Genomic DNA, 26,073 nt, shown 5'->3' on the forward strand with positions numbered 1-26,073 from the left:
GCATTTACTTTTATGATGACTTTTTACTTTTTGAAAACATCTGACATGGAGGAATGTTACTTTTACTTGAGTAAATGTAAATTAGTTGAATCAGTTGACTTTTTTTTTTTACACTTATCTGTCTAATGCAGAGAACCTAAAGGAATTAAAAAGAAAAATCAATGTGCACCTATCATTCCATTCTTTCCACTTATCAGGATGCTGCTCCAGTTGGACGCCGGTGCTCCTGATGTGCTCCGCCACGTCCTCCACAGCCCTCCTGGTGGAATCCAGCCTTCGATAAGCCGCGTCGTTGTCAGGCAACTGATGACACAGATCCTCCATGTTCCTAATCCGCTTCTCACACACGGCCAGAGGTTTGCGTTCCCTGAAGAACGTCTGCAGATAAGAGCGAGAGAAGCGTTGCTTAACGCGGGAATTGTTTTTCCGGTGGTTTTCTAACTATTCGAGGCTCACGCTGTGCTCTTTGATCACATGCTCGCTGGTGGGGGAGTCAGACAAGATGTGTAGTTCTCTGTCCAGCTCCGCTCTGCACTCTTGGAGGACGATATCGATTCGACTCTGCTCAACCGCTACCTTCAGACGCAGCAGGTGAGATGGTACCTCGCTCTGGATGTCCTGTGAAATAGCATATAACCAATTATAAGCAAAGGCTGTTGTTTTGTTGTAACATAATAATTTAAATACATACACTCTAAGGCAGCTCTTCTAATGAACCAGTGCACCAATTTAACGTTAGCAGCATAGTTTAAATGTGTCTGTCCTTTTCGCCTTTACAAATTCGACCAGGTTAACAATTGACATTTTTTAATTATGGATTGAAGTGCATCATACTAAAACTTTCATTACAGTGTACCCCAATGTAAACTAAAACTCATAATGTGTTGGGCAGGTACCTTCTGTTGTAGAAGTTACTCTTAATATCATTTTATTTATTTATTTATATTATTGTAAATATTATTTTTTATTTATTATTAACGGAACTGACATTTTATTTTTATATTTTAGTTTTATGTTTAGGTTTACTCAAATGACGTTTTTTGTGGATTTTGTATCTTACTTGATTGTACAGTTGTACTTTTTGTTGTAAATATTAATTTCGATATTTTTGTTGTAATATTTATATAGCCTATTTGATTGTGTTAATTCTATGTATTAATTTAACTTAATTATCCTGTTTAGTTGTGATGGTTTACCTGTAAACGGTATTTTTTGATATTGTTGGAATTTTATTGATTAACTAATATTTATTTTTTTAGGAATTGATATTCTTAACCTACATATGTGTGTTAGGGATTTTTTTTTTTATACCCCTCTGATAGTAGTATCAGTGGATTGCTTGTGATTGCTTTGACACTGCGTGTATATATAAAATAACATAATGCAGGAAATATTAAGAATTCCATTCTACTTGGCCCATATCCAGTTACAACAGGATAATGTCTAACATGGTAAATATGCAGTGATCAGAATATTTTTTGGGGAAAAAAAAAATAACACGAAAGTCAATTTCCTAGTAATTCATGTACAGATTTTCACTATATTCCCATGTGGACATGCACTTAAAAGAAAGTGGGAAGCCCTCTCGGGTTAAGTTAATGAAGTGCCTGCTAAGTGTCCCCCAGAGTTGAATTTTAGTAATTAATTTGAGTGAGAGAGCACATTAATTGACCTTCCAGTGTTTGTGCAGCCTGCGGACTGTTTCTTGCAGCCCCTGTTGCTCCTCTTCTGGTAGTATGTCAGTCAGCTCGTCACATGCCTTCAGGAAGACGCTCAGCACGCGCTGGTCCAGTTGGCTGAAAAAATCCTGTATGACACAAGTAAAAAGACAAAGTTGGAGAAGGACAATTAGTTAAAAGGATAAGCCGGAAAAGCAATGATGTGGCGATGATGTCAAGGCATCGTCTCAAAGTATTTATGAAGCGATTGCTCTGATGTCATGAAGAGGATGCGAATTTTGTAGTGGGGACTGATCGGACACAAGTTGCAATCATGCTGATTATATACAACATTAATTTTCAATAGCATATGTGCTTCACATTCATACCTACGGACAATTTAGAGCATTCAATGAACCTAACGTATGATTTTGGAATGAAAGTGGGAGGAAGTCGGAATGAACCCATACAAGCACGGAGAGAACTTGCAGACAGCTGAAATTCGAACCCCGAACCTCCTAACTGTGACCACTTAAACTGCGTGCTTTTGCATAATTTTTGGATGTAATCTCACCGTGTGCTTCTTCAATAACTCCTCGGCGTCCCCCGACTCCCTCAAGCAGTCCTGCGCTCTCCTCAGTACTGCCTCCAGATCCTGTCTGGACTCCTCGAACCTTCTCCTCAGACAGTTGTTGGCCTCTTCCCGCCTTCTCCACTCCCCGACCTCCTTCAGGAGATCCTGAGTGGAAGGACAGAAGAAGCTGTCATGAGCGTGTTAGAGGCACAAGTCTCGTCGCTGGGTTCACTTGATCGTCTTGTAATCTCATTAAATGCGTTGGGCTGGATGATGTGTACACTCTTAGAGAATTCAAACCTGCGCCGCGCTTTGCACTTCAGCCACTGACTTCTGCAGCAGGCTGGTATCCAAGTTTCGGAGCGCCTTGCTGTTGGACAGCACCCTCTGCACCGTGCTGTGATTCCTCTCTATCACCGCCAGACAGCGTTTGCAACACTGCTGCTGGTTCAACAAGTCCTGAGGACGTTTAGGAAATAGATAAGATTTATTTGTTGCACATGTTTTAGATCAACCGTGTCATTACACAGACCTGCCACTTGTGTCTGTGCAGGGTTGGGCTCAGTGTGTCCGTGTCTCTGGCAGTGATGCGACTGGCCCGCTCCAGGGCTTGATAAAAGACAGAGATGTGTTTCTCCATCTCCTCCAGCAAAGGCAGAAGGGCGTGACATTCCCTCACTAAGACGGGACAGTAATCTCTCACCTGGAAACCAAAAAAACGAAAGAAAAAAAAAAAATCTAAAACCAAAATTCAAACAACAATTTTGTTCAGGAAATAAAATAACAGTAGTTTTAAAAAAAAAAAAAAAACGAAAACTAACGGAAACTACATTTTATGTTTCCAAAACAACTACCTATAACTAGAGCGAAAATGTCGTTTGTTTTAGTCTTTGGTAATTAATTTAATACATGAGCCTTTGGGGATGTTTTTAAATGTGATATTAAGTATATTTAATTCGATATTAACCCGAAATAAGGACGTTTGAAAGTGTGGCACACCAAAGTGATGTCATCGAGCAGCAGCCAATAGAAAAGCCCCTTCAGATGATGCAGAAATGAACACTAGGTAAGAAATTGGTTACTTTTTTCATTTTACTACGGTCTTTATTAAATATTGCGCACAAGTAATACACATTAAGAAAAACTAAAATTAAACAAAATTAAGAATTTTTTAAATAACTAAAACTAATAAAAACTAACAGACCATTCACCCTGAAAACTAATTAAAACTAAATAAAAACAAACAAACCTCAAAACAAAATAAAAAATAATTAAAGTGAACATTTAAAATCTATAATAACCCTCCTGGAAACAGAGTTATTCAGGCTAAAAAAGAAAGGACAACGAAAACGTGACGTTATCCTTGAACAAAAATTTTTTAGCTCAAGGGCCCAATTTAATTTTTAAAATGGACAGATGGGTCATTCATAGGTGAGGTAAAGACCAAAAAAAAGTTAAAATGTAGTTAAAAATAATAATTGTATTGCATTTGCAATATTGCTAATTAATACATAAAAAAATATATGAAAAACATTTGCTGTTTTTTACCTTAAATCCATTACCCCCATGAAAAAATGTCTAAGTTATTGAAATTATTTAATTAGACAAATTTGAGTTAAAAAAAAAAAAAAACACAGCTAGATGAATGCAACAATCAGGACTCTTGAGAATATGAATGCTCTGTGAGAACAGACCAGACCTACCCAACTCAACAGACTCTTTGCAGTCGTCATGGCAGCGATGACCCTGGTGGCCTCGTCGTGCGGCGCGTCCTTGGCGAGGAGCTGAGCGCTGCGGCCGGCCAGCTTGTACTGCGTTTCCATGGCGACAACCTTTTGCTTGGTATTCTGAAATGAAGGGTTCAGGTTAAGGGGTCGTGCTGTTGGATATTCACACGAGCCTGTCGGACGTCAACGAGAGGAATATGTCTGTAGGATTTATCTGTGGTGTTGATGAAGGATTTTCTGCTTTGCTTCCTTCCAAAAATCTGAATTTTTGATTCACTGAAGAGTAGACTCTAAAATGTTCACAGCCAGCTGGTATAAGTTTCAGCTCACCCAAGATTATGTAGATACAAAAACGTTTGTCCGTATAATATATCACAGTTGTTTTTCTCACCTCAACATCTTGCAAAAAGGCTCGGACACCGAGGAAAGACACTTGTACTGGAGCGCTGAGCCTGGCCTCTGCTGTATCCAAAAGTTCTGTCAAAGTCGACATCGCCTTTAGATGGTCTTTTCGCCACTTTTCCAACTCATCAACTTGAGCGTGCTGCAATAAAGGAGACAAAAGATGAGATTAGGGCCTACAGGGGTTTATCGTTTTCTAGGCGCTTCCACTCATGATCACCGGTTAGCTGGAGTCGATTGGCAGATTGCTTAAAAGGTTTAGATTAGATTTTCTAATGGTGCAAGTTTCCCACAATATCCAATTAATACTGTGCACTGAATTTTTCACTTTTTGACAATAACTTCAAGTTCTACCTTTTTTTGTGTCTACCTGTTTGACCTTAAGAAAAAGCTCTCTCCAACGTCCATTCAAAAGCAGTAGCTGCTGCTTGAGATCAAACGACACAGTCTCGTCGCACGTCTCGATAAGAAAATTCCCCGCGTCGTTCATAGCGGCGTGCTGATCCATCCAGTGGTTGAGATTCCTGAAGAACTCCTGGAACAGAAATTGGGGGAGAGATAAAGCGACAAGGAGAGACGATTAGAGACTTAGCAAAAGAAGCAGACATGCAAATTAAGGGAAACAAAGACGCCACCCAAGCGGAAAGAAGACAGCTCATCAAAAAAAAAAAAAAAAGAGACAAAGCAGTGGATTTAAATGAAGAAACAATAACAGTAATTGGCTGACTAATCCGCAGTGGGGATGTGACACCCACATTGACAAGGCAATGTGATAAATTAAATATCGTCAGTGTGTCAATGAGTTCGGGTCATACTTCCATGGCGACGGCTCTAAACTAAGACGCCACTCTAAAGTGGACTAACGTGGCCCAAACTTTGTGTACCTGCTTTGCATTTTCTGGCTGTCTCAAGGCTCCCTCCGCGTCCTCCAGCCAGACTTGGAAAGAGGCCACCGTGGAGACGTAGCGATCCCAGTTGGACAGCACCTCCTCCAGCATGCTCCTCACACTGCGCACTTCCATGGACAGGCTCCTCCATTGGGACGCCACATCCCGCACTAGCCGGGAAACACCCGCCTCTCCCTCGTCGGCTAGAGGGAGGAGGAGATATTTTTACTAAGTGACAACACTCAATTGGACCTCTCTTGGAAATGATCCTAATGCAGGGATCAGCAATCTTTCCTGTCAAAAGCCATTTTAGGCCAAATAAAGAACAAAAAATCGAACTGGAGCCGCAAAAACATTTGAATATTGTGATGGAAACACTGTTTTAGTGTTAGTCTAATCATGTACTGAGGCCCCAAGTGCTAATTAGAGCTGCACATAACATAAAAAATATGCAGCTTCCAATACTTTGAGATTCATTGTCATCTACCTTTTATCTTCTCCTTTTGATTTTTGTATATATTATTAAAATTTTCATGCTTCGTTTTTCATACATTAGATTTTGTGCCTTTCTGTCAAATTTATTATTGACTATTTTGACAATTTCATGGATATAATTATGGTCATTTTCTGCCTTTCCTCTTCCTTTTTTTGGACATGTTGCTTTTTTTTCCAGCCCTTTTGCTATAGATTTCTGACATTTTTGACAATTTCTTCTTTAGTTTTTGTACATTTTATGGTCACTTATTGAGCATTTTTATGTAATTGTCAAAACTTTTTCATCTGCCTTTTGTGTCTCTTTTTCTGACAACTTAAAAATTTAGATTGACATTTTTAGAACATTTAATTTATTCATTTTTTAAATCTAAATCATTAATTTATTTCAAGGTTATCTATAAAAAAAAAAAGGGGGAAAAAAACAACAAATATATATAATAATAATTTCTACTAATTTTTTTAAGTAAGCCAAAGGGAGCCACAGGAGAGGGACTAAAGATCCGCAGGTTGAAAATGTCCTAATGCAATTGTTATATAGATTTTAACTAATGAGTCAGTTTTGTTTATGAGTACCGGTAAACACTTCAGTATTGGTTAAATTGTTTATGAACCAAATGTCACACACCGCCTATTTAAAACCCTTTGTAAGGGTATGGTCAGGTGTAAAGGGATGTTATGTATTAGCGGTAGTGGTTTAAATCTAGACATTCTTGGTGTGGGTGCACCTCATTTGTGAGCCTCAGGTGTCCTCCTTTCTCTTTCCTGCTGACTTTTTATCTTTTGCATCGCCTACAGCCTTAAAGACGTAAAAACGAAACCACCACGCTCGCTCAGTTTTTGCGCCCGGAGATGTGCAAAACTAGAGCGGCGTCCCCAAACTAGCTAATGGGGTGGTATTCCCCACTGAGCAAGTGGAGGAAGCTCATTTAACTGTTTCGCCTGCAGACGTGGAAGCAGACAGTTGAGGTGCTTGTGGCCATGTTGATGACATTTGGTGAGATATTGTCAGGGAGCACATTTAACTAAATACTGCATATATAAAGTGAAGGTTGAAGACTTACCACATTTTAATTTCACACCATAACAATTAAAACACTAAATCCCACAAATGTACAGCTATTTCTTCCTCACCTGAGCTATCAGCGCTGATGTAAATCTCTGCAGCACTTTTCAATGACTGGTACAAAGTTTTATAATTTTCAAAGAAATATTGCTTCTCCACAAAAAACTAGTGGAGACAGAAACAATAACAGTTAGTTGATCCCAACTTATCCAAAATGTGATGAATGAAATGATCTATTCGGGGCTTACAACATAATCCCGTAGCATCTGTTCTACACTCTCTTGTCGGCCGTATTTGACAATCCAGGATTTGAGCTTCGATTCCGCTTCTGTGAGAAAGGCCTCCATGCGGTGTTTGTGCTCCAGGAATTCCATCTTCGACAGCTGGACGCTGCATGACGTGGAGATGAAATTCAACCTATGCGAAAATGAGATGGTAAATTGATTGCTTCAGTACACAATAGTTGTGTCTCTGAACTTCCTGCCTAATGGAATGCACAATATTTGTTGTCTTCCTAACCTCTCTGCCATGTCTTGTAGCTGTTCAGGTGGCACAGAGACGCCATCGATACTTCTATCCTTGTGAATCCTCTGGAAGACCTTCTGGTGACCCTCAAGGCTCTTCAACACATCCTGTAAAAATCAACAAGCATGAACAAAAACAACACGGCTCTGTCATTTCTGTGCAGTGTTTGTCAGTGTATGTCAACCTTGTGTCGTTCCAAGGCTTTGCTGATGGTTGCCCAGTCGTCTGCTTGTTGTGCGGTGACATCTTGCCTCAGGACTCCTTCGGTGTGGTGCAGCCAGGCCCCCAGGACATCCAAAGGAGTGGGAAGGGACGTGTCCAACAACAGATGCCAGTCCAGGAGCTAAATCAGACATGATAGAAAATGAATGCATTAATGGATGTATGATGGATAAATTCTGCAGCTTTACATAATGTCAAATAGGAAGCATGATATTGATTCTTCATGTGTTTCCTCACCCTGTTGGAAAGTCTTTCCCAAGCTTGTTTGACCAGAGCCTGATCTACTGTCAGCATTCCGTCCTTCTGCGTGGACTTTAAGCAATCCTCCACATGCTTCCTCCGCATTTCCAGCTGCACACGCAGACTCTTGAATAACTACACAAAAAACATTGTTTTGTTCAAAAATATCAAGGTGTTACTTGAATAACGTTACTTTACGCAACTTAAGTCGAAATGTTGTGAGAAATAAGTTGCAATATTAAAAGAACAATGTGGTAATTTTGCATCTCTACAACTACTGATAAAAAAAAAAAAAAAAAAAAATGACTTTAACTGTCAAAATTAGTGAGTGCGTTAATTTTGAGTTAATTTAAAGCTCTTTTAATGCCACTAATTTTTTTAACTCGTTTAAAAAAAAAAAATAAAAAATGGAAAGCCTGCAATGAGGGAAATTCCAGTCGCAACTCAGCAGAAATGTCCACATCAAAATTGAGCAGTACGGTAATAAATTTAATAATAATGCATATATTTGCAGAGACTGGGGTCAAGTTGTATTTTACAATTTTTAAAATGTGCAGAATTTCACAAATTACTTCATGTTAAAAAATAATATGAATTGACAAATGCACTAAGCTGTCACCAATGTCTTACAATTATAATTAGGCCATCTAGTGACAGAAAAATGACCTCAACACAAATGAATATCACACTCATTTTTTTTAGTGTACAGTATAGCTTTTGAATTTTAGCTCAATTTTATGAATGATTATGAAATTACCGTATCAATGACTATAAGATGCAGCCATATTTCTTTTCGTTTAGCTTTTTTTTTTTTCATTTTTGTGTTAACAAGAGTATGAAAACTTAGAAACAAATATTTTATTGTACATTCACAACAGATTAATCGTGAGTTAACTATTGAAGTCATGCGATTAATTGCCTGACACCTACAATATTTAATATCTTTTTCCTGCAACTTTCCCTTATCCTGTTTTTTTTTTTTCTTCAGTGCTGCTCTCATCTTCTTTTGTACAAAATTATAAATACGGTATCTATCTATGCCACTATGAAAACAGCTTAAGTGCTTTTTGGGTGAGTCCCTCTTATCAGGCTTTTATACTGTACAAACCTGTGACTAATTGCGAGTGAATGCCCCCCTGATTAGCAGGCTCTAATGCACAGTGAATGGGGATAGCCCACACTGTGGTGAAAATGGAACCTATCCGCAGACTTGGCAACACTAAGCCAGAGAGACTGAAAATATGACGGGACTGTCGCCTGATCCCCTTCAATGTAATGCCGTAGCAGATTAAGCTAATAATGGGAGTGTCTGTGGCCAGTGTGCCAATTCCAAACTACACCCACACACTGTGTACACACTAACCTGGTACTTCAGAGCAAGATTGGCCTCAGTCTCCTGGGCATGTAGTACGTCTCTCTCCAGCTGGTCCAGCCACATTTTAAACTCCCTCAGGCTCTTTCGCTGCTCTCTCTACAGGAGGTTGACACAGGGGGGTGAAAGATGAGTGAGAAGGTGGGTATGGAAATCGGGGAAAAGGGGGAAAAATGAAAAGCAGACAAAGACAAGGGAGGGGGGGAAACCGAGGAGAGGGGAAAAAGAGCAAAGTTGATGAGAGGATGGAGGCGGGAAAGGATGAAGAGGGTGTGAGTGTTGTCATTAAAAGTGCAGTACAAATCCTGCATGCTTCTCTGTTGGACAAAATGTCAAAACAGTCACAGCTGCCAGAAACGCTCTGCTTAAACAGGCTACTTTGTCTCAGATCCCCTACGAGCATTTCACTGGATTTCCAGTCGCCATGACGATAATACGCTGTCTATTCAGCCTTATCTGCCTGTGGGAAGCCCAGTCCCAAACTTGATTCTTAATGACAGCTTAATCTTAAGCTAATTCGAGAATGAACATCTTTATTTTGTCCAACACTTTACTTTGTGATTGCTCGTATCAAAACAATGCCAAAAAATGAGAAACACAAAATGCCAAAGCATGAGCTCACCATCAGATGCACATAGTGCCAATGCCAGAGGCTTTCATTGTCATGCTAATGGCTACCAAGTGGGAACATTAACACAAATGGTAATATGACATCTTGTCATCCTGGAATCATAGCTCAGAAAACCCGCAGGCTGTTTTACGATATGACATCAGGTAAGATAGCGTTTGAGATAGATGATGACTTCAACTGCCTCCTACCTCCAACATTTCCTCGATATCGCGAGGAGCGAGGAGGCCATGCTGCGGGACAGACGCCTGCACGACAAGCAACGAGACAAGGACAACGGTCACCACGCCAGCGAGACAAACGTGCAAAATCGAGACACCAACAACAGGCAGCAAAATGGGAGGAATGCTTTTTAAGTGATCAGCAAACATCATATCTAAAAAGCGTTTTCTCAAGAGATTTTAGTTGGATTTTGTACAAAACGTCATTAGTAGAAAACAGAATATGACTTGAAAATCTGGAAATATTTTTTTTATGTTTTCCGAAAAACAACAAGAATGAAAGGCAGGAAGAGACTGACAATTAAGCCATGCAAAATTTCTACTAACACTAAAATTAAGCCTCAAAATTGCTTACGAAGGCTAAACAAAGCAGAGCCAAATGTGCAGTTATATATTTCGGCTTTAGATGATAAACGTCACCGCTGATGTGATACGGTGACATTTGGCGGGAAAGACAAGGCGTGTGAAAAGGAAATTAGACCACTGTTACAGCTGTTTACCTCCTCCTCCTCCTCTTCTTCTGCCGCTCGTCCCTCTATGGCGCCGCGCTCTCGGTCGGGATGATGTTTCAGGAACTGGGCCACGTACGTCATGATGGATTTCTCGTCCGGCTTGTCCACGTCCACGTCTGACAAATGACGCCCGGCGAGCGTAATCAGACATCAAACGGATATGAAATCAACCTTCAGCGCTTCAGAGCCAAGTCGTCTTTGGACTATTTTCCACTGTTGCGAATGCTGAGCCCTAATGGCCCTCAATTACTCTGATGTCAGGCTTGATTTGTCAGCGTTTATTCTGGAGAGTTGGCATGAGGGGGCACAGATGGTTGGGCGATGTTGAAGCTGACACCCATAATTTTGTTTTTGTGTTTATTTAACAATTGATTTTCTTTGCTTGGCTCATTCATATGGGGAGGGAAAATGAGAAGGTGACAGGTAAATAATTCAATTAGCTTCTAATCCAGAGTTGGGTGGTTCAATGATTTTATTGATTAATTTCAAATGGGAGAAATTGGTTAAAAATAGAAATACAGAAGTGAAGATTGCTTAGTGATAAGGTTTGAGAGATGTAGGAAATATTGAAAGAATTTTGACTTACCCTCAGGGTCAAGAAGTTGCGCAATGCCCAATTGTGTTTCAGCCAACAGAAAAGCTTCTTGCAGATTTTCTCGGTTGCAGCGCCTTCTCGAACGCTCCATGTCTACTAGATTGGGCCGAAGGGCGTGGATGATGGCAAGGAACGCTAAACCTGTCCGCCAGCTGGGACCAAAGTCTTTCACCTCGATTCCTAGATGCCTAGGAAAGAAGACAAAATTGAGTGGTACTGTTCTAATGAGGTCGTAAAATATGGAATTGTTGCACAAATCACCTTTACATTTTAATTGTAACTGTTGTCTGTTGTTTCTTAAAATGCATAAACAGCTAATACAACCATTCCCTACTCTAACTATACAAAAATGTGACAAAACAAACAAACACGGTGCCAAAGCGGTAGCTACTGTACTCTGTGTGGTTTATTTTGCAGACTACGCACTTCGTGGCTGTCCGTTGGACCCATCTGAGGAGGGCCTTCCGAGCGCCGCCCTGTACGGTTGGCAGGGGCTTCTTCTTGACGGGCGGGCTGGCGTTCTCGGTGCTGCTGGTGGAGCCGTTCATTGAGGAGGAGCTGCCCGACGGGGCCTGAATTTCTGGGAGGCTGCAGGTCAGCTCCTCGATCTAGGGATGAGGAGAGCAAAACTTAATATGTAGAGTCCGTTTTTGCTGACCACTAACTATTAGCTGAGCATAAGTACATCCATATGCTACCAGTATGTGACAGTATTTTCTTCATCTGTATTTTTCAATATCCTCGTGGCTGCTGCGAAGAGAGTTCAGTTATTCTTATTAAGCTCTTGTTGATGCGTGCATGTGTGAAAAAACGCCCGAGGTGGCAACTACTCTCTTCCAGTGTGGACGCAGTGCAAAAATTGATTTCCCCAGCTTTCGGCTCTTGTCTGTTCAGCTTCATTAGCATTTTTACTGTCTTGAAAAAAAATATGCACGGCGCTTACATCTATAATAAAAAGCCTCAACTTACTGTCTCCAGCACATCGTCGGTGCAAATCTGCCAAATGGAGTGAGCCTGTAGAATATTACCTGGAAATAGAGGATGATAGTCCACACTAAACCCAAGACGATCGATGGTCGACCATCGACGATATCTGTTGAGTTGATGTTCACCAGCTTGATCTGTGTTAAAAAACACACAAAATTGAAATACATTCAGACTGGGTTATTAACTTTGGTAAAAGCCCAATTAATGAATGTACAAATCCATTTATCAACACTCTAAGATGGAACAGGAGGGAAAGCTGCGGGCATTGAATTGATTGACTTAGTTTCTTAGCTTATCTTGTGACCTAGCTTGTGTACAAAAAGTGTAAATAGACAGACGGTACTGACCGGTGATCCCCTGTAGGCCGACTAGAAGGCAGAAAAAGGAATAAAAACAGACATGAGAGCCAATCAAGATGCGCTTGATGAAAAGATGGACGTCTTGTTGAGCATGTGATGACAGACCCCATGTTATCATGAGGCATTAGAGACCCCTTGGAGTGTACTGTATGTAGTGATCTGTCGTGATACATTTCCTATATCCTCACACAGAACATATAATGGAGGTGCACCAGCACAACAGGTGACCGATTGGTAATAGGCGACACTTCAAGTGGGTGAACGCAGGGAGGGAATAAAGTCGGGGTCATGTGAGGGCAATATTGGGTACTAGAAGGGGGTCAGTGTGGTGATCCTGATAAGAAAAACATGACTTTATAATGGAAAACACGGCAGGTTATTTCGGAAGCATTGTGATAAGCACACTCACCAACAGGCTAAGAATTTAGTTTAAAAAAAAAAATCCAAGTCCTTCAAAATAAAATAATTGAAAATATTCCTCCCGGTGAGTGGAGAAGCCGACAACTTTTTTTGTGCATGCACAATGAGAAATCAAGTTGTTAGTTCCGAGAGGTTGTTTCTGTATGTGCGCCTTTTGAATGGCAAAAAAAAGCTGGCTGTCAAGCACCGTATAATTGGCTTACTTGGCTTGTTCTGCAGTAAAGTCACTGGTTCAGTTCAAGTTCATCGCCGAATCCCAATGAGTGCCCTTTTCCTGGAGAACTTTTGAGGAAAATAATTCAAGTGGTCGATCTACTCCTGAAGCAGTCATCACGAGAACAAGAAAGAATTTTGTCCGTCACTTTCAAGCCAGGACGTACGAGAAACATAAATGGCTCACTGGCTGTCCACAGGTGAACAAACTGTTGATTGTTGGTTGAAATCGCTTGCGGCTCCGCTGAGTTTGTAAAGTGATCTATGCAAGTGTTTGTAGTTAACAGCAAATGTTTTAATTGTCTCTCAGAAACAGTACAATCCAGCACGAGGGGTAATTAGAAAAATAATTAAAAAAAAAAAAAAAACATCAATAACTGCACTACTAACAGCACTAAGCACTCATGCAGGAGTTGAGTTTACAGAATGTCGGACTACTGTCGTAAAGTCTTTGCCCACACTTTGTGGGCAGCATGTGCCAGTTCCGAATACTCTAAATTCCAACGTATTGTCAAATTTGTGGGCATGTGATTTTGTCATTTTACGCACCACTTTGTTGGTTATATTAATTAAACTGTGTGTTAGCATCAACCTGTGTCAGTCCTGATATTTCCCCCTTTAATTTTATACCTACACAGTGGTATTAAATAATAATTAACTAATATTTAATATTAAAATTGTGAAAATACCCCCAAATTTTAGCTATATATGTACGTATAATATATACGTACGCACACAAATATGTATGAAGCATTTCCCCAGCTAAGGCTGAATGTAAATACAGTCTAGACATACATCGGATTTACACGCAGTGTGTGTGTTTACATTTAATTTGAAACTTTGGATTTATACACACAAACAGACACTGCTGACGTCTCATCTCCAGCTTGCAGATTACTGGTGTGGGATTTATGGTTTAACCCTGTCACACTCGAGGAAGAGGGGAAATCAATGTCCTCGCAAGCGCCCGCTCATGGCTTTATTTGGATATCCGAGGACGAGACGGGAGTAGTCGTGGGGGGGGATGCCTTGAATGTGTGTGACTGATCTCACTGAAGGCGGTTTACTGAAGCGGTTAGTAATTAGTTTATGTAATTGTGCATATGACGCTGGCAAGCGGATTGGCGTGGTTGAGGGAAGTAGGGAACTGTTGAGGGCTAAAAGCAGAAAATTCTGAAAAGATTCCCCCACAATGATGAGGGAAGTCTGACTCTATCGACTGATGATTTCAGCAGGTGAAGATACAAAGAAAATGGGGAGGAAAGAAGTTAAAGGTCAAGATTATTTCCCACATTTGCACCCACCAGGCAGAAGCGAAAAAGCCAAGAAGAGGAACAACTAAGATAAAAAAGAAGAGCTCATCTCTCTACCTTCCTGCCCTGGAGGAAGTTGAGAGCGGTGCCGATGTTTGCAACCCAGTGGATCCTCTTTAGCTTCCTGCCCTGCTCACATGGCTGCAGGGAAGACCAAGACAACAATGGGGGTTAAAAGACGCAACAGGGGGAGTGAAACGTGAAAACGAATGGATCAAAAAGTGCTATTGAAGATGGGACTTTTACAGTTGTAGTAAAAAATACGAATGAGAAACATAAAATAAACCAGTGAGAACTTAATAGAGCCATTCAGGTGCAGTCCAATCCAAACTGCACACATACACAAGTCGATCAATAGAACACAGATCACACGGACCTGAGGCAATATTGACTTAACTGTGTGTATATGTATGTTTGCCAAACTCTTATCTGTCCTTGTGAATCTGCCGTTTTCTATTCATTCAAACATCCTAATAAAAGCCAATCAATGCGCATTTCCATGTGGAAGCGGCGAATGCTTCATGTTCTCATGCGCTTCATTAACTCCCTAAAGATTAACCGATAGGCAATCATGTTAACATGCGCTCTCGCAACTAAATGATGGATTCCAAGTCAAATGTATGAATCTCACCAATTTTTGGCCAGAGAGGACCTCCAGCAGGGCGAGCAGCTTCACGCCGTCTTTGATATCCTCAAACAGATCGTTCACGACCAGAGGTGGAATGTGCTGTCAACAAAACATAAAGAGTCTTTCATTTTCATTCAAATGCAATTGACCCTCGGTTTTCGTATGTATTTGTTTTTGGACTGATTTTCTTCATCCCCCTCACTAGATTTAGTCCCAATTATCATTCATCCACTTGGGTTCAGTTGAAAACATGATTTGGCAATTGACTAAATTGTATGAAAAAGTTTCGATAGACGGCAAGGTGTATTCCACAACGTAAGGCAAATAAACCTCCCGGTCGGCTAAGCAAGATTCAGATAATATCAATAATACAATAAGTCCGACCTTTATAACAATAGCACCGCATGGTGGCTTATTAAGCAGTCAGACTCAATAAACGAGCTTTTGTACTCCGTACTTTTATTCTCAAGGTCAAACTTTTGACAAGAATGTTTACGCCAATTTTGCCCCAATTTACTAGAGTTTATCATCTTGTTTATAAAAGCTTCCTGTCTGTTAATTAACCATTTTAACACAATACAAAAGAAAGTGCCGAGTGCCGATCTTTTGATAAGGAAGGTGAGAAACAATAAAAACATACCATCAAGAGTCAAGCTAAAAGTGACATCAAATGTTGATTTATCCACGTTATTAGTCATTTATATTTCTATTGAACAAGGTTTTCTGGATGTAAAACTATAGTTTTCTCTATAAAATGTATTTTGGTCATTTTTTGGTTGGATCTCCCTCCAAAAAATATTGTTTTTTGTTTTTTTTACGATTCGGTTGTAGTCAGACCATATGGAATGGATTCATCACAAAAATCAAGGAGAAAAACACTACCATGGAATAATGTCATCAGATACTGTTTTGGTTGAGATCCTATATTACCCTGTCCCACTGCACAGTACATACTTGCACCCTCCACACATACTGTAAGTCAGTGGTGTCCAAACTACGGCCCGGGGGCCATTTGCGGCCCAACGTCCATTTTTCAGTGGCCCACGGCATATGCTAAAATTGATTATAAAAATGATAGTAATTAATTATAAAAATAAATTAACAAAAACAAAAAATGTTTGAAGATGGTCAAAGTAAGAAGGGAGGGTGTCGAAAAACACAGGTGCCATTAAAGGTTATTTTAGTTAACTAAAACTAATGGCAAAAACTAAAACTAAAATTAAAAAAACAATTTCGTTAACGAAATAAAATAAAAACGAAAATGCTTTTTAAAAAACGAAAACTAACTGAAACAAAATTTTATGATTACAAAACTAACTAAAACTAACTATAATTATAGCAAAAACGTCCTTCGTTTTAGTCTTTGGTAATTAATTGAATGCATGAGCCTTTCGGGGTGATTTTAAATGTGATTTTTTTGTAGATTTATTTTGATATAAACCGGAATAATGACGTTTGAAAGTATGTTGTTTTTTAATTATTGCGCACAAGTAATACACATTTTTTTTTAAATATATAAAACTAATACTGAAACTAACAAACTAAACTAAAACTAAGCATTTATTAAAGAACTAAAACTAATAAAAACTAACAGAACTACCCTAAAAAATAATTAAAACTATTACCATTAAAAACAAAACTCAAAATGAAATAAAAACTAACTAAAATAAAAAATTCCAAAACTATAATAACCCTACTGCCATATTAAAAATAAATTGGTTTATATACTGTGGCATTTTTCTATATATGCAAAAGCACAAATAAATTATTTGTACAATTTTTAGGACTAAACACAATTTCTCTTCATAACATTATGTGGCCCCTGCCTCCTTCTGACTTTCTGTATGTGGCCCTCAAATGAAAAAGTTTGGACACCCCTGCTGTAAGTACTACAACTTGCTAAGCTGGTGTGTGAAACTTACTAAAAATGAAATGAGGTTCAGTTCCTAAAATGCATAAAACTCTGAACAAAAGATTTTTTTTTCAGTCTAATATCCTGGCTGAGTGCTAAAAAGTCCAACCCCTACATTAGAAGACATTAATTTCAACAGGAAATCCTCCTACGGATGTACTTGGAGCCCCAAAAGCTTTTTTTTTTTTTCCCCCTTCCCCACTGTGGCGTTTGTGTGTGATAAGTGGAGTCAGTGAGGGGCTCAGCGGGTTCTGAGTGGGGTCTTCAAATCCTAAAATATGCTGATGATGTCAAACCGGATCCCCTTCCCATTGACTCCCTCACTAACCTCGCAGGGGGAAAAAAAAAAATCCACATATCTCTGTTTTTCGCCGACGCCACATCAAGGATTTCTCTTAGAGTGCAGTCACATGCTGGGGTGGAGCGGGAGGGGTGTTCAGACTAGCCAGCCATTCACAGGGAGATTAGCGGTGGAAAGGACTGAGCGAGAAAGAGGAGAGGAAAGACGTGTGCGCGTGTGTGTACCCATCAAGTGGATGTGCACGAGGGGTATAATTGAGCAGAAAAAGAGTGGCAGCGAGACAGATGAGAGAGGACAGAGGGAAAAAAAAAAGACACCCCAAGCCTCACATGTGCTCAAAAATTAATTAGTTCAACACAGTTAAGGCTTTTCTTCTAATGTCATTTCACGGCTTTGCTTATTAAAATACACAGAAAAGCATGTGTGCCTCCTTCCAAAAGACACCACCAACTAGAAAAGGGTTAAATCACCCCCGTGGGGTAATTGAAGTTAAATTTACCTTTTTGTGCTTGATGATCCCGAGGCTAATGAGAGTATTTGGGGGATAATTACAAAAATAAGAAAGTAATATCCATTTCCTCTGCTGTGCCACATGAGCTACGATGAAGAAGAAGAAAAATAAATCAAGGGTCTTAATGAGCTAATTACACATGAGTGTCTGGTGCCATAATTGATTGTGTGCGGAGGGGCTCGGGGACGTGCATGTGTCTTGACTATAGGTTCTTGTTTGATTCCGCTGAAACACGCCACTCAGAGGATTCTCAAGGATCAACAGTGAGGAGACACAGCGAAAAAAAGCTTTTCTTGAGCAATCTAATGTGGCCATTTATAAGGCAAGAAACCATTTTTGCTAACAAAAATCAGCATGCCTGACTACGAATAACGGCACATTATTTTTGGCACAAATTCACACTTTCAATGTGGTAGTCAGTCATATTTTGGTACCAAATCCAATTATATTTTTCGATTGATCAAATTTGCCAAAATGTTGCAGCAGTTAGCTTTTGGTTATAATCACATTCATGATTCGAGTGCACCTGAGCCAGATAATAGTTTTGGACGTTTTATTATAGTTACCGGAAGTTTTTATTTCATTGTGACTTTTTTTTTTTTTTTTTTTCAAAATTTATTTTAGTATTAGATTTTTATTTTTTTTTAACCTGAGTATTTGTCAGGATAGAAAAAAAATTGTACAAGAATGTAAACAAAAATTCTCTAATGACTCTTTGACCTTTCTTCTTCTGTATGAACTACAGAAATATTTTTGTAACAATAATAATAATAATAATAATAATAATAATAATAATAATAATAATAAGTAACCATGAAGGATATTTTCGGTAAAATTATAATTGTAATTGATTTTATAAACGTAAGACAAGTTTTTTTTTTTTTTTTTTTTTTTTTTAAAGCACTTTCATTATTATTATTATTATTATTTTCAAATTTTAGTTTTACCCATTTCGTTAATTTTCATTGAAAATAGTACCGGTAACCTTGAACTGAAGGCACCCAGCTTGCTTGGCAACACCATTAAGTGACTGCTAAAAATATTTCTATTAATTACATTACATTTTAATTCATTCCCAATCCTACTACTTTTTCCCCATTGTCCTATTAATATCACATTTTGGCAACATTTCAAAGTGGTGAGTTAGTCTTTTAGTCAGTTGTATTTCTCTACTGATTACAGTGCATAAGAATATCGATTTTTTTTTCCCCCTCCATTGAGACGAGATGACTGCAGGTCCTAACAAAGAATTGGCTGAATGTATGCATCATTACTACTATTTGGGCCTGAATCTGAGGGGCACCCTGTGGGGATGCGCACCTCTGCCAAGGCCAATTTTAATGGGTTCTTGGACCAGGTAGTTGTTACGGCATATTTTTTGCATAATCTTGCTTTACACAAGGGGGGACCTCCGCACAAGGGAACCTCAGGCAGCAAAAAAAAGTATAGAATGATAATAATTTTAAAAAGTGCATAATTGTAGCTTTGGGTGTCCAAGATACTGTATTAATGACCTTGAGACTTTGACAATGGGAGAACAAACTTATTCCTCGCTGGACATGGAAACGTACGGTCACCTTCCCGTAATTAGTCCTGTCGGTTCGTGTAGTTTTTACCTTGAGGGACAGAATTGGACTCCGACTGTACTTAACAGAGCTGGTGCTTGCTTATACACGTATATTTGTGAGGCTAATTAACCCCCCAAAACACTTTCCAGATAGGGTGCTTCACTTAGCTGTGTAATCTGAGAGAACACTTAAGTGTACTGAAGCTGTTTACCCAAGAAACGCCTCAGTGACGACGAGACCTCACACCGGCCACTCGCTAATTAAGCTTTAACCGTCTCAGAGGGGATTTGCCTGAACGCAAAGTTGATAGACCACCCGTTGGATTCAATCCCCCACACCCTGCACAAATGTCACTCCACCGCCATGCAGGGGGGCTTCCAGATATTAAGGTTGGCTGAAAAGTGAAGAAAAAAGAAGTCCCTCGATAAACACAACTGGAAATATACGCTAAATTGTGCAGCACAATTGTGCACATGTACTTAATAATATGACCTTTGAGTGTCTTAACTTAATCTGGTGAACTGCTAAGTGTAATAAAACTCATTAATTATCTTTGTGAATTAGTGGTTCTCACACGCTGTGATGTCTTTTGTTATACCTGTGGAGTTGGGGGGGAAATGGCGAGGTAAGGAACCCCCACCCCCTCATCCCAGTAGCATCCGCCCCCCTCAAAGCCATGTCTCAACTCACCTAACGATTAATCACATAGCTTTAGGCGCTGAATTAAAGACCTGTGATAACTGGTAGTGGCCTAATCATCTGCATAGCCAAGGGCGTGATCCATCCCTCGGAGAGCCGAGTTAAACCAACTGTTAAAGCTCCTCTGTCTCTTTCATTGCGCACACTTTTCTTTGAATCAAAAATCCTCTTACAACTAAATGGCATTTCCAGGAACTTTCTAGGTTGGAAAAAAAATTGCATCCCCTCATTAGAAGACCTCTATTCACCTTCTCTTGATGCTCGTCTGTTTTTTTTTTTTTTAAATGACATTTCACATGACCAATCAGAATATCCATGGTAACGCAGGAGAGAGAGCAACCAGTGCAATCAACCAGAGAGGAAGACAACTATGATTGATGCCAGCCACGTGACACGTCCACTTTGAAGGACATTATTGAGTGAGGGCCGAAGACCCAAAATCAACAGGAAGTGACCTGGAAGTGCCCAAAAAATGAATAGGAAGTGCGCCAAATTGGACAGGAATTGACCTGGAAGTGTCCCCAAATTGAACAGGAAGTGACCACGGACATATATATGAATAGACAATGCCGTTGACTTGCCGTCGGGAGAACTGGCGGCCATCTTACGTTGCCACTTGAATACATTGATTCCTCTGTGGCGCTTTCACGTTACTTTCTGAAATTTCCATTGTGTATGTTCTACATGTACATTTCATAGCTAAGAATATATATATTTTTTTTTTCCTCTTATAGGGTATATTTCCAAGCTCTTCTCAAAGATTCACCTACATCAAGTTGTCGGAAGCATCAACAGCCAAATGAAGTAAAGCACATCAGAAAAAATAATGCTGCAAAACGTAAACCTAAAATTTACTAGCAGCCCAGTAAAAATGGATATTCGGTACACATTGCTGTGGATGGTAAGTGTCTACGGCTTATGCATTATGGGTAATTGAAGGTATGTTTTGTTGCGACACAGTTTCTAATCTGTCAAGTAAAACCACACAGTGCTTCGCACTTATGATGCAAAAAGTTCATGATACCATGGATGGACTTGAGAATACCCTAAACAGTACACAATAAATAAATCATGTTTTGTGTCATTAAAAATTCAAGCCGTTTCTATATATTTGGCTGCGGATAATTTTACGCTGGCGTGATCCCAAACCGTGAGAATTCATATTACGTCAAGGTTTATTCCCCAGGGGGAGCTTTTCAAATGAATTTTCTGCACCACGTCGCCATGGCTCAAGGTCTCCACAGCTGTCTGAGTCCAATAGGGAAGAATACTTAATTGTGTTGCAGTGTGACACATTTACATTGTCTGCACATTTCTGAGCCACTACTCAAATGCCAAACGGTTGAATGTGTATTAAAACAATTCCACCACGTAATAAAGCCCACTTTAGTATGAGGCCGCATCAGATGCAGATTTTGAGTGAGAGTTACAGTTTGTCCAAGCTTATTAAGCTAGAAAATTTTATCCAGAACCATCTAAATTGGTAAGGAGAACTGGTAGGTTATTGACACTTGAATGATGAATGTTAGCTTGCAGGAACAAAGAAGTCTACTGTGTTAATTGCTGTAATGTAAAAGCGGTAATTAGAGTGAGCGTAAATCCTTCCTTGCAGCTAAACGAGAGTGAGAGAAAGAAAACAATAAGTGTGAGTTTTGTGTGTCTGTCTTGTTTGTGTGTGTGGTCTTAGCTGCCTGGCATGCAGGTCCCATGACCAGCTCAGCAATGTGTTTTGAAAATGGAGCAAATGTCAGAGCACTGAAAAGAATGAGAAGTTGGATTGAAGAGGCGGAATAAGGATTTGGGGGGGAAGGAGTGGCTACAATGCAGGCTGTGTGGCTGGCAGTAGGAATCAAACACAATCTTACCTTGGCCAAGTGGGAATTGATCCATTTGGTGAACGTCCTCTTTTGCACAGACTCCTGCTCATCTGTAAATCAGAAGACAAAGTGTCACAGTCATAAACAATAGGGGTGATGGGAATACAGTTGTTGACTGGAGAGCTCCACGGTGTCTCTCGCTGTGGCGTCAAATCACACCTTGACATAAAACAGGAAGTTCTCAAACTTTTTACTCAGAGTACTACCTAAAAAAAAATAATAATAAACATGTAGCTCTCTGAGTACCATAATGACCAAGAAAATACACAAAGAAGGCTTAAATGTTTATCATGAGTGATGGTGAGTTGGACAGCTCCATTACGAATTGGCCTGCTACTAGCGGATAATCGCTACTAGCTATTAGCCGCTAGTAGGCTCGCGGACCGGCGTTGGTTTTGTCCAATGCCCTACAGCCTCGCTCTATGCGACACGTGTAGAGCCACAAAAAAGAGACACAAAAGTTTGTTTGTTGTACCATGAGCTAACAAGCTAGCACGCTAACAAGCGCGCTACACTAAGGGAGGGCCGTTTTCTTACGAGAATAGCAGTAGGAAAACATACTTAATTTTATTCCATCTTAAATTAACATCTAAAGGATAACTGATTATTCGTTTAACATTAAATTTTTCCTATTACCGCACAAAAAGTTTATTCATCCTTCCAACATACATGTGAGTACTCAGTAGCTACAGTACGTGTGACAATGCTTCTTCCATGCGTCACACTGCAATATCCTTGAGATGTCATCAGCGAAAGAGGACAGGGAGTTCCTCTACTTTAATGAATACTCTGACGATTTGATTAAACTCAAGTTGGTTAGTGGGTCACTGAGTACAGTGGGCAGTCAGGTGAGTGCGTGTTTAGCTTTTCATTCATAATGCAGATGGGCACATTTAAACGAGCCAGCGAGCAGGTCCCTTCTGGATGAATTTCTCTCCTTGATCTGATCAAATATTGATATGTGGTAATATCGGAGGGGAAATGAAAATGATTTCAGCCACCTTAAAGAAAGAGCATGCATGACGGCAGAACATTGGCGACCGGGTGTGTGGCGCAGTCAGCCCGTGGGACGAGGTGACTTTGAGCTCCCGCTGGCAACCATTCAATATGTACAAAAGGGAAAAGGCAACCTCAGCAAGCGAGCCCGGGAGCGGGATTTCAACACACTTGATTAGCTTCTCAGGCGGCATCGGTCTGTATCATTAGTCTCATCAACGGCGGCCCGTCTCTTATCTTAATGAAATATCATTAAGGTCTGCTTTGTTGTCTTGGCGGCTGCGGTTGCTGGGGTAACAAAGCGTAGCCGCAAATTGGTGGAAGTGGAGGTACAAAGTCACGCTAGACATGCTGTACACAAAGTGGTTTACCCCGTGGGCAAACAATCGATAAATATAAAAGAGATTCTTTCAAATGAATTTAGGTTTAGTTTAAATGCAGTGGCTTCTGCAGACATACTCGTACAAATCCAGAGTTTAGTTTTTTTTATGCCTGTTATGCCACTCAGAACTTCAGAATTCAAAATCATAATGACCTTCCAAGGGAAACCATAACTATGATGTGGCCCGTGGCAAAAATAACTTTGCCACCCCTTGACACTGTTTGCCTTCTTTGAACAGAAATATGTGAGGGCACTTCAGAACCCACCACTAGATGGCGGCAACAAACAATTCACATTGGTTTCCTTGCAGTTTTAGGACAGTAACAGTTGGTGGCGGTAAAGAGTCATTGAGTGCCAATAGAAGAAGCATACGTAACATTTTTTTTTTTTTTTTTAAGGAGCACTGTAACAGATTAGTTGCAATTCCATTCATTTCAATGGGGGAATATGATTTGTGATATAAAAAGCATCACTACACTTTGACATCATTTTATCACTTGTATAACATTTAAAATACTACTAAAAAGGAGACGTCAACCCAAAAATTTTGCTTACTATAAAATGTTAAATATGTCTAAACACGGTATTTTCAAGGGGCGGCCATTTTGCCACTTGCTGTCAACTGGAAATGACATCACAGTTGCTTAGGGATCAGGTAAGGCAGAGTAACGGCTCAGCTTGTGAATGTCACATGACCAAATTCAGAAAACAGGTAAGCCATGATTGAGCAACTGTGATGTCATATTCAGTTGATAGCAAGCAAAACGGCCACCCCTTGAGACAGAAAAAAAAATGGGTGGTCTTTGTATGCTTAACTCATATTCCACAAGTACAATAATAATCAGAATGTCAGATTTAGAGAAGTGGGGGCGCAAAATTTTGGGAGTGACTTCCCCTTTAAAACAGCCTGTAACAGTTTTTACATAATGGACAACTTGTGTCCATTATGACAACATCAGATAGCATAGTTTATGATGAAACCCAATCAAATTTCAAACTAAAAGCCATTTTTCACTTTTTTTCTTCCCTGAATCTCTAATTGTTTTTTTGTTTTTTTTTGTTTTTGCAACATTCTCTTGCCCAATCAGATCTGCTGCATTCCACACGCGATTACTCAAATTGCACTTTTAGTGGTTCAGTGCCTTGCTCAAGGGCAACTCCAACAGTGCCCACGCTGCAGACTGGAATCTCTCCAGCACCCACTCACAATTAACATCTGCGTAGCCCACAGTGGGTCTCAAACCTGCCACCCTGCCATCTCTTAAGTCCTTACAGATGGAGCTCCTGCTGTACACCCCCTCCTTAAATATATGTGAACCCACCCCGCAGCTGAACAAATATAGATTTAAGACCCAAATTAACCCACACTCATACAGTTCCAGAATAATTGGACAGTAGTGATGTCTGTTTTTAGGATTTTGCCAGCACGACTAATTTGAATTAATAAAGGAATGGAATCAAGATGTGATTGGACTCCCCCCAAATCAAAATACAGCCATTTTGTGCAAATGTCCAACTACTTCTGGACTCAACTGTACACTGCAGTCTTTTCTCTGGGACACGCGCACACATGCACATTCAGGAAGGCTTACACACTCACCGCGGAGGAAGAGGTAGAAGCCGGTCACAAGGTTGAACGGTATGTTCTTTTTCGGGGAGGTGTCGCCCTCCACTCGTCTTGCCATGTCGTACCCAGGTCTGCGCCTGTCATGGGGTAGTCGGAAGGACATCCCCCCCCTCAAAAAATGAAGGGGGCTACACTTTGCCCTTGCTGCTGCCCTTGCTGCGAACTCTTCCGGGAGCTCCTTCAAAACTGTTGCTAGGAGGTGGATTCTTTTCCTTAATGTCCTCCTGTCCTGCAGTAAGAGTGTTTTTCCTTCCTGCTAAGCAGCTCAGGAGTGTAGTAGAAAAAGTGTGTGTGTGTGTGAGTGCAGTGCAGTGCCGGCTTGCCTCAGCATCAATCTTTCTCTCACTCTCTTAACACCTCATCCCCTCCCTCCCCGTTTCCCACTGTTGGTACCAAGCGTGCCCTTCCCTCCACCGCACGGCCAATCACAAGGCACGGGAAGGCGTGATGTCACGGCAGCGGTGAAGGGCACCGGTTGGGATGCGCACACGCACACACAATGGCAGCAAAGTGCAGAAATTCCCTCGCAACACGCCGCCGCCGCCGCCGCGTCTTTCTGCGCTCTCATCCACGCAGACGGGATGCAGCGCTCCCGGGCTGGCAGCTTTCTTGTGCACACAGCCTGCAGGGGAGCGCGCGAGCACCAGGACGCTTCTGCTGTCTGATCTTCCACTCAAGTCTGTTCAGAGACCCTCGTCTTTCATCCGCTCCTCACATGCGGTGTTTTTCCTGGGGAGAGCGGGCTAAGCAGAAACAAAAGAGCCACTTACAGAACAAAAGATACTGTATAGACAGCGGAACCTCTAAAATTAAATGACACCCTAATTTAAAATTTAAGAGGGAATTATGTCTATAAAGCCACATTTTTTTTTATGTACTTGTGCTTTACTTCTGAATTGTGGCTTTGAAGTGTTAAACTGAATTTCACCATTGATTTTTAAGCGTGGCTAAAACGATCCTCGAATGAAAAAAGAACTTCAGCGTTTTAATTTGTATTGGCTGTTATGCGTGAAAATTGCAACATGCAGTTAGCTGGCTAGCTATGCCTAAATCCCAAGAATGCAGGTCCCTTCAGATAACCCACTGACATGGCTTTAGCGTGCCTCGTTGTTGGTCGTGAGTGCGTGCAAGTCACGCAGAGATAGGCGGAAGCACAGGG

The 26,073-nt window shown here is 40.4% G+C and overlaps 1 protein-coding gene and 1 long non-coding RNA gene across 11 annotated transcripts in view; one reads left to right on the forward strand and one right to left on the reverse strand.

Annotated features, from left to right (window-relative positions):
• The window catches only part of syne1a (spectrin repeat containing, nuclear envelope 1a), a 128,361-nt gene that overhangs the window by 89,296 nt on the left and 12,992 nt on the right, over positions 1-26,073 (reverse strand). For 6 of the 10 annotated variants that reach the window (XM_077510635.1, XM_077510634.1, XM_077510630.1 and 3 more), the window contains exons 2-27: positions 24,888-25,657; positions 21,898-21,959; positions 15,045-15,140; positions 14,471-14,554; positions 12,456-12,476; positions 12,150-12,242; positions 11,548-11,729; positions 11,113-11,309; positions 10,515-10,642; positions 9,985-10,041; positions 9,157-9,264; positions 7,791-7,928; positions 7,516-7,674; positions 7,326-7,438; positions 7,055-7,223; positions 6,875-6,971; positions 5,246-5,451; positions 4,732-4,896; positions 4,351-4,503; positions 3,936-4,079; positions 2,765-2,935; positions 2,533-2,691; positions 2,233-2,397; positions 1,673-1,807; positions 457-618; positions 170-378 (exon numbers count right to left, since the gene is read on the reverse strand). In XM_077510635.1, coding sequence (XP_077366761.1) covers positions 170-378; positions 457-618; positions 1,673-1,807; positions 2,233-2,397; positions 2,533-2,691; positions 2,765-2,935; positions 3,936-4,079; positions 4,351-4,503; positions 4,732-4,896; positions 5,246-5,451; positions 6,875-6,971; positions 7,055-7,223; positions 7,326-7,438; positions 7,516-7,674; positions 7,791-7,928; positions 9,157-9,264; positions 9,985-10,041; positions 10,515-10,642; positions 11,113-11,309; positions 11,548-11,729; positions 12,150-12,242; positions 12,456-12,476; positions 14,471-14,554; positions 15,045-15,140; positions 21,898-21,959; positions 24,888-25,017 — 3,503 coding nt within the window. In that variant the 5' untranslated portion in view covers positions 25,018-25,657. The remainder of the gene's footprint in view (positions 1-169; positions 379-456; positions 619-1,672; positions 1,808-2,232; positions 2,398-2,532; positions 2,692-2,764; positions 2,936-3,935; positions 4,080-4,350; positions 4,504-4,731; positions 4,897-5,245; positions 5,452-6,874; positions 6,972-7,054; positions 7,224-7,325; positions 7,439-7,515; positions 7,675-7,790; positions 7,929-9,156; positions 9,265-9,984; positions 10,042-10,514; positions 10,643-11,112; positions 11,310-11,547; positions 11,730-12,149; positions 12,243-12,455; positions 12,477-14,470; positions 14,555-15,044; positions 15,141-21,897; positions 21,960-24,887; positions 25,658-26,073) is intronic. The other 4 variants (XM_077510629.1, XM_077510637.1, XM_077510631.1 and 1 more) reach the window with 3 other exon arrangements.
• On the forward strand, positions 353-8,272 carry LOC144010351 (uncharacterized). Its single transcript, XR_013281188.1, has 4 exons — positions 353-591; positions 7,113-7,241; positions 7,346-7,440; positions 7,532-8,272. It is a non-coding gene; the product is annotated as an uncharacterized LOC144010351 (long non-coding RNA).

The sequence above is a fragment of the Festucalex cinctus genome, chromosome 21 (assembly GCF_051991245.1).
Source record: "Festucalex cinctus isolate MCC-2025b chromosome 21, RoL_Fcin_1.0, whole genome shotgun sequence".
Taxonomy (NCBI): domain Eukaryota; kingdom Metazoa; phylum Chordata; class Actinopteri; order Syngnathiformes; family Syngnathidae; genus Festucalex; species Festucalex cinctus.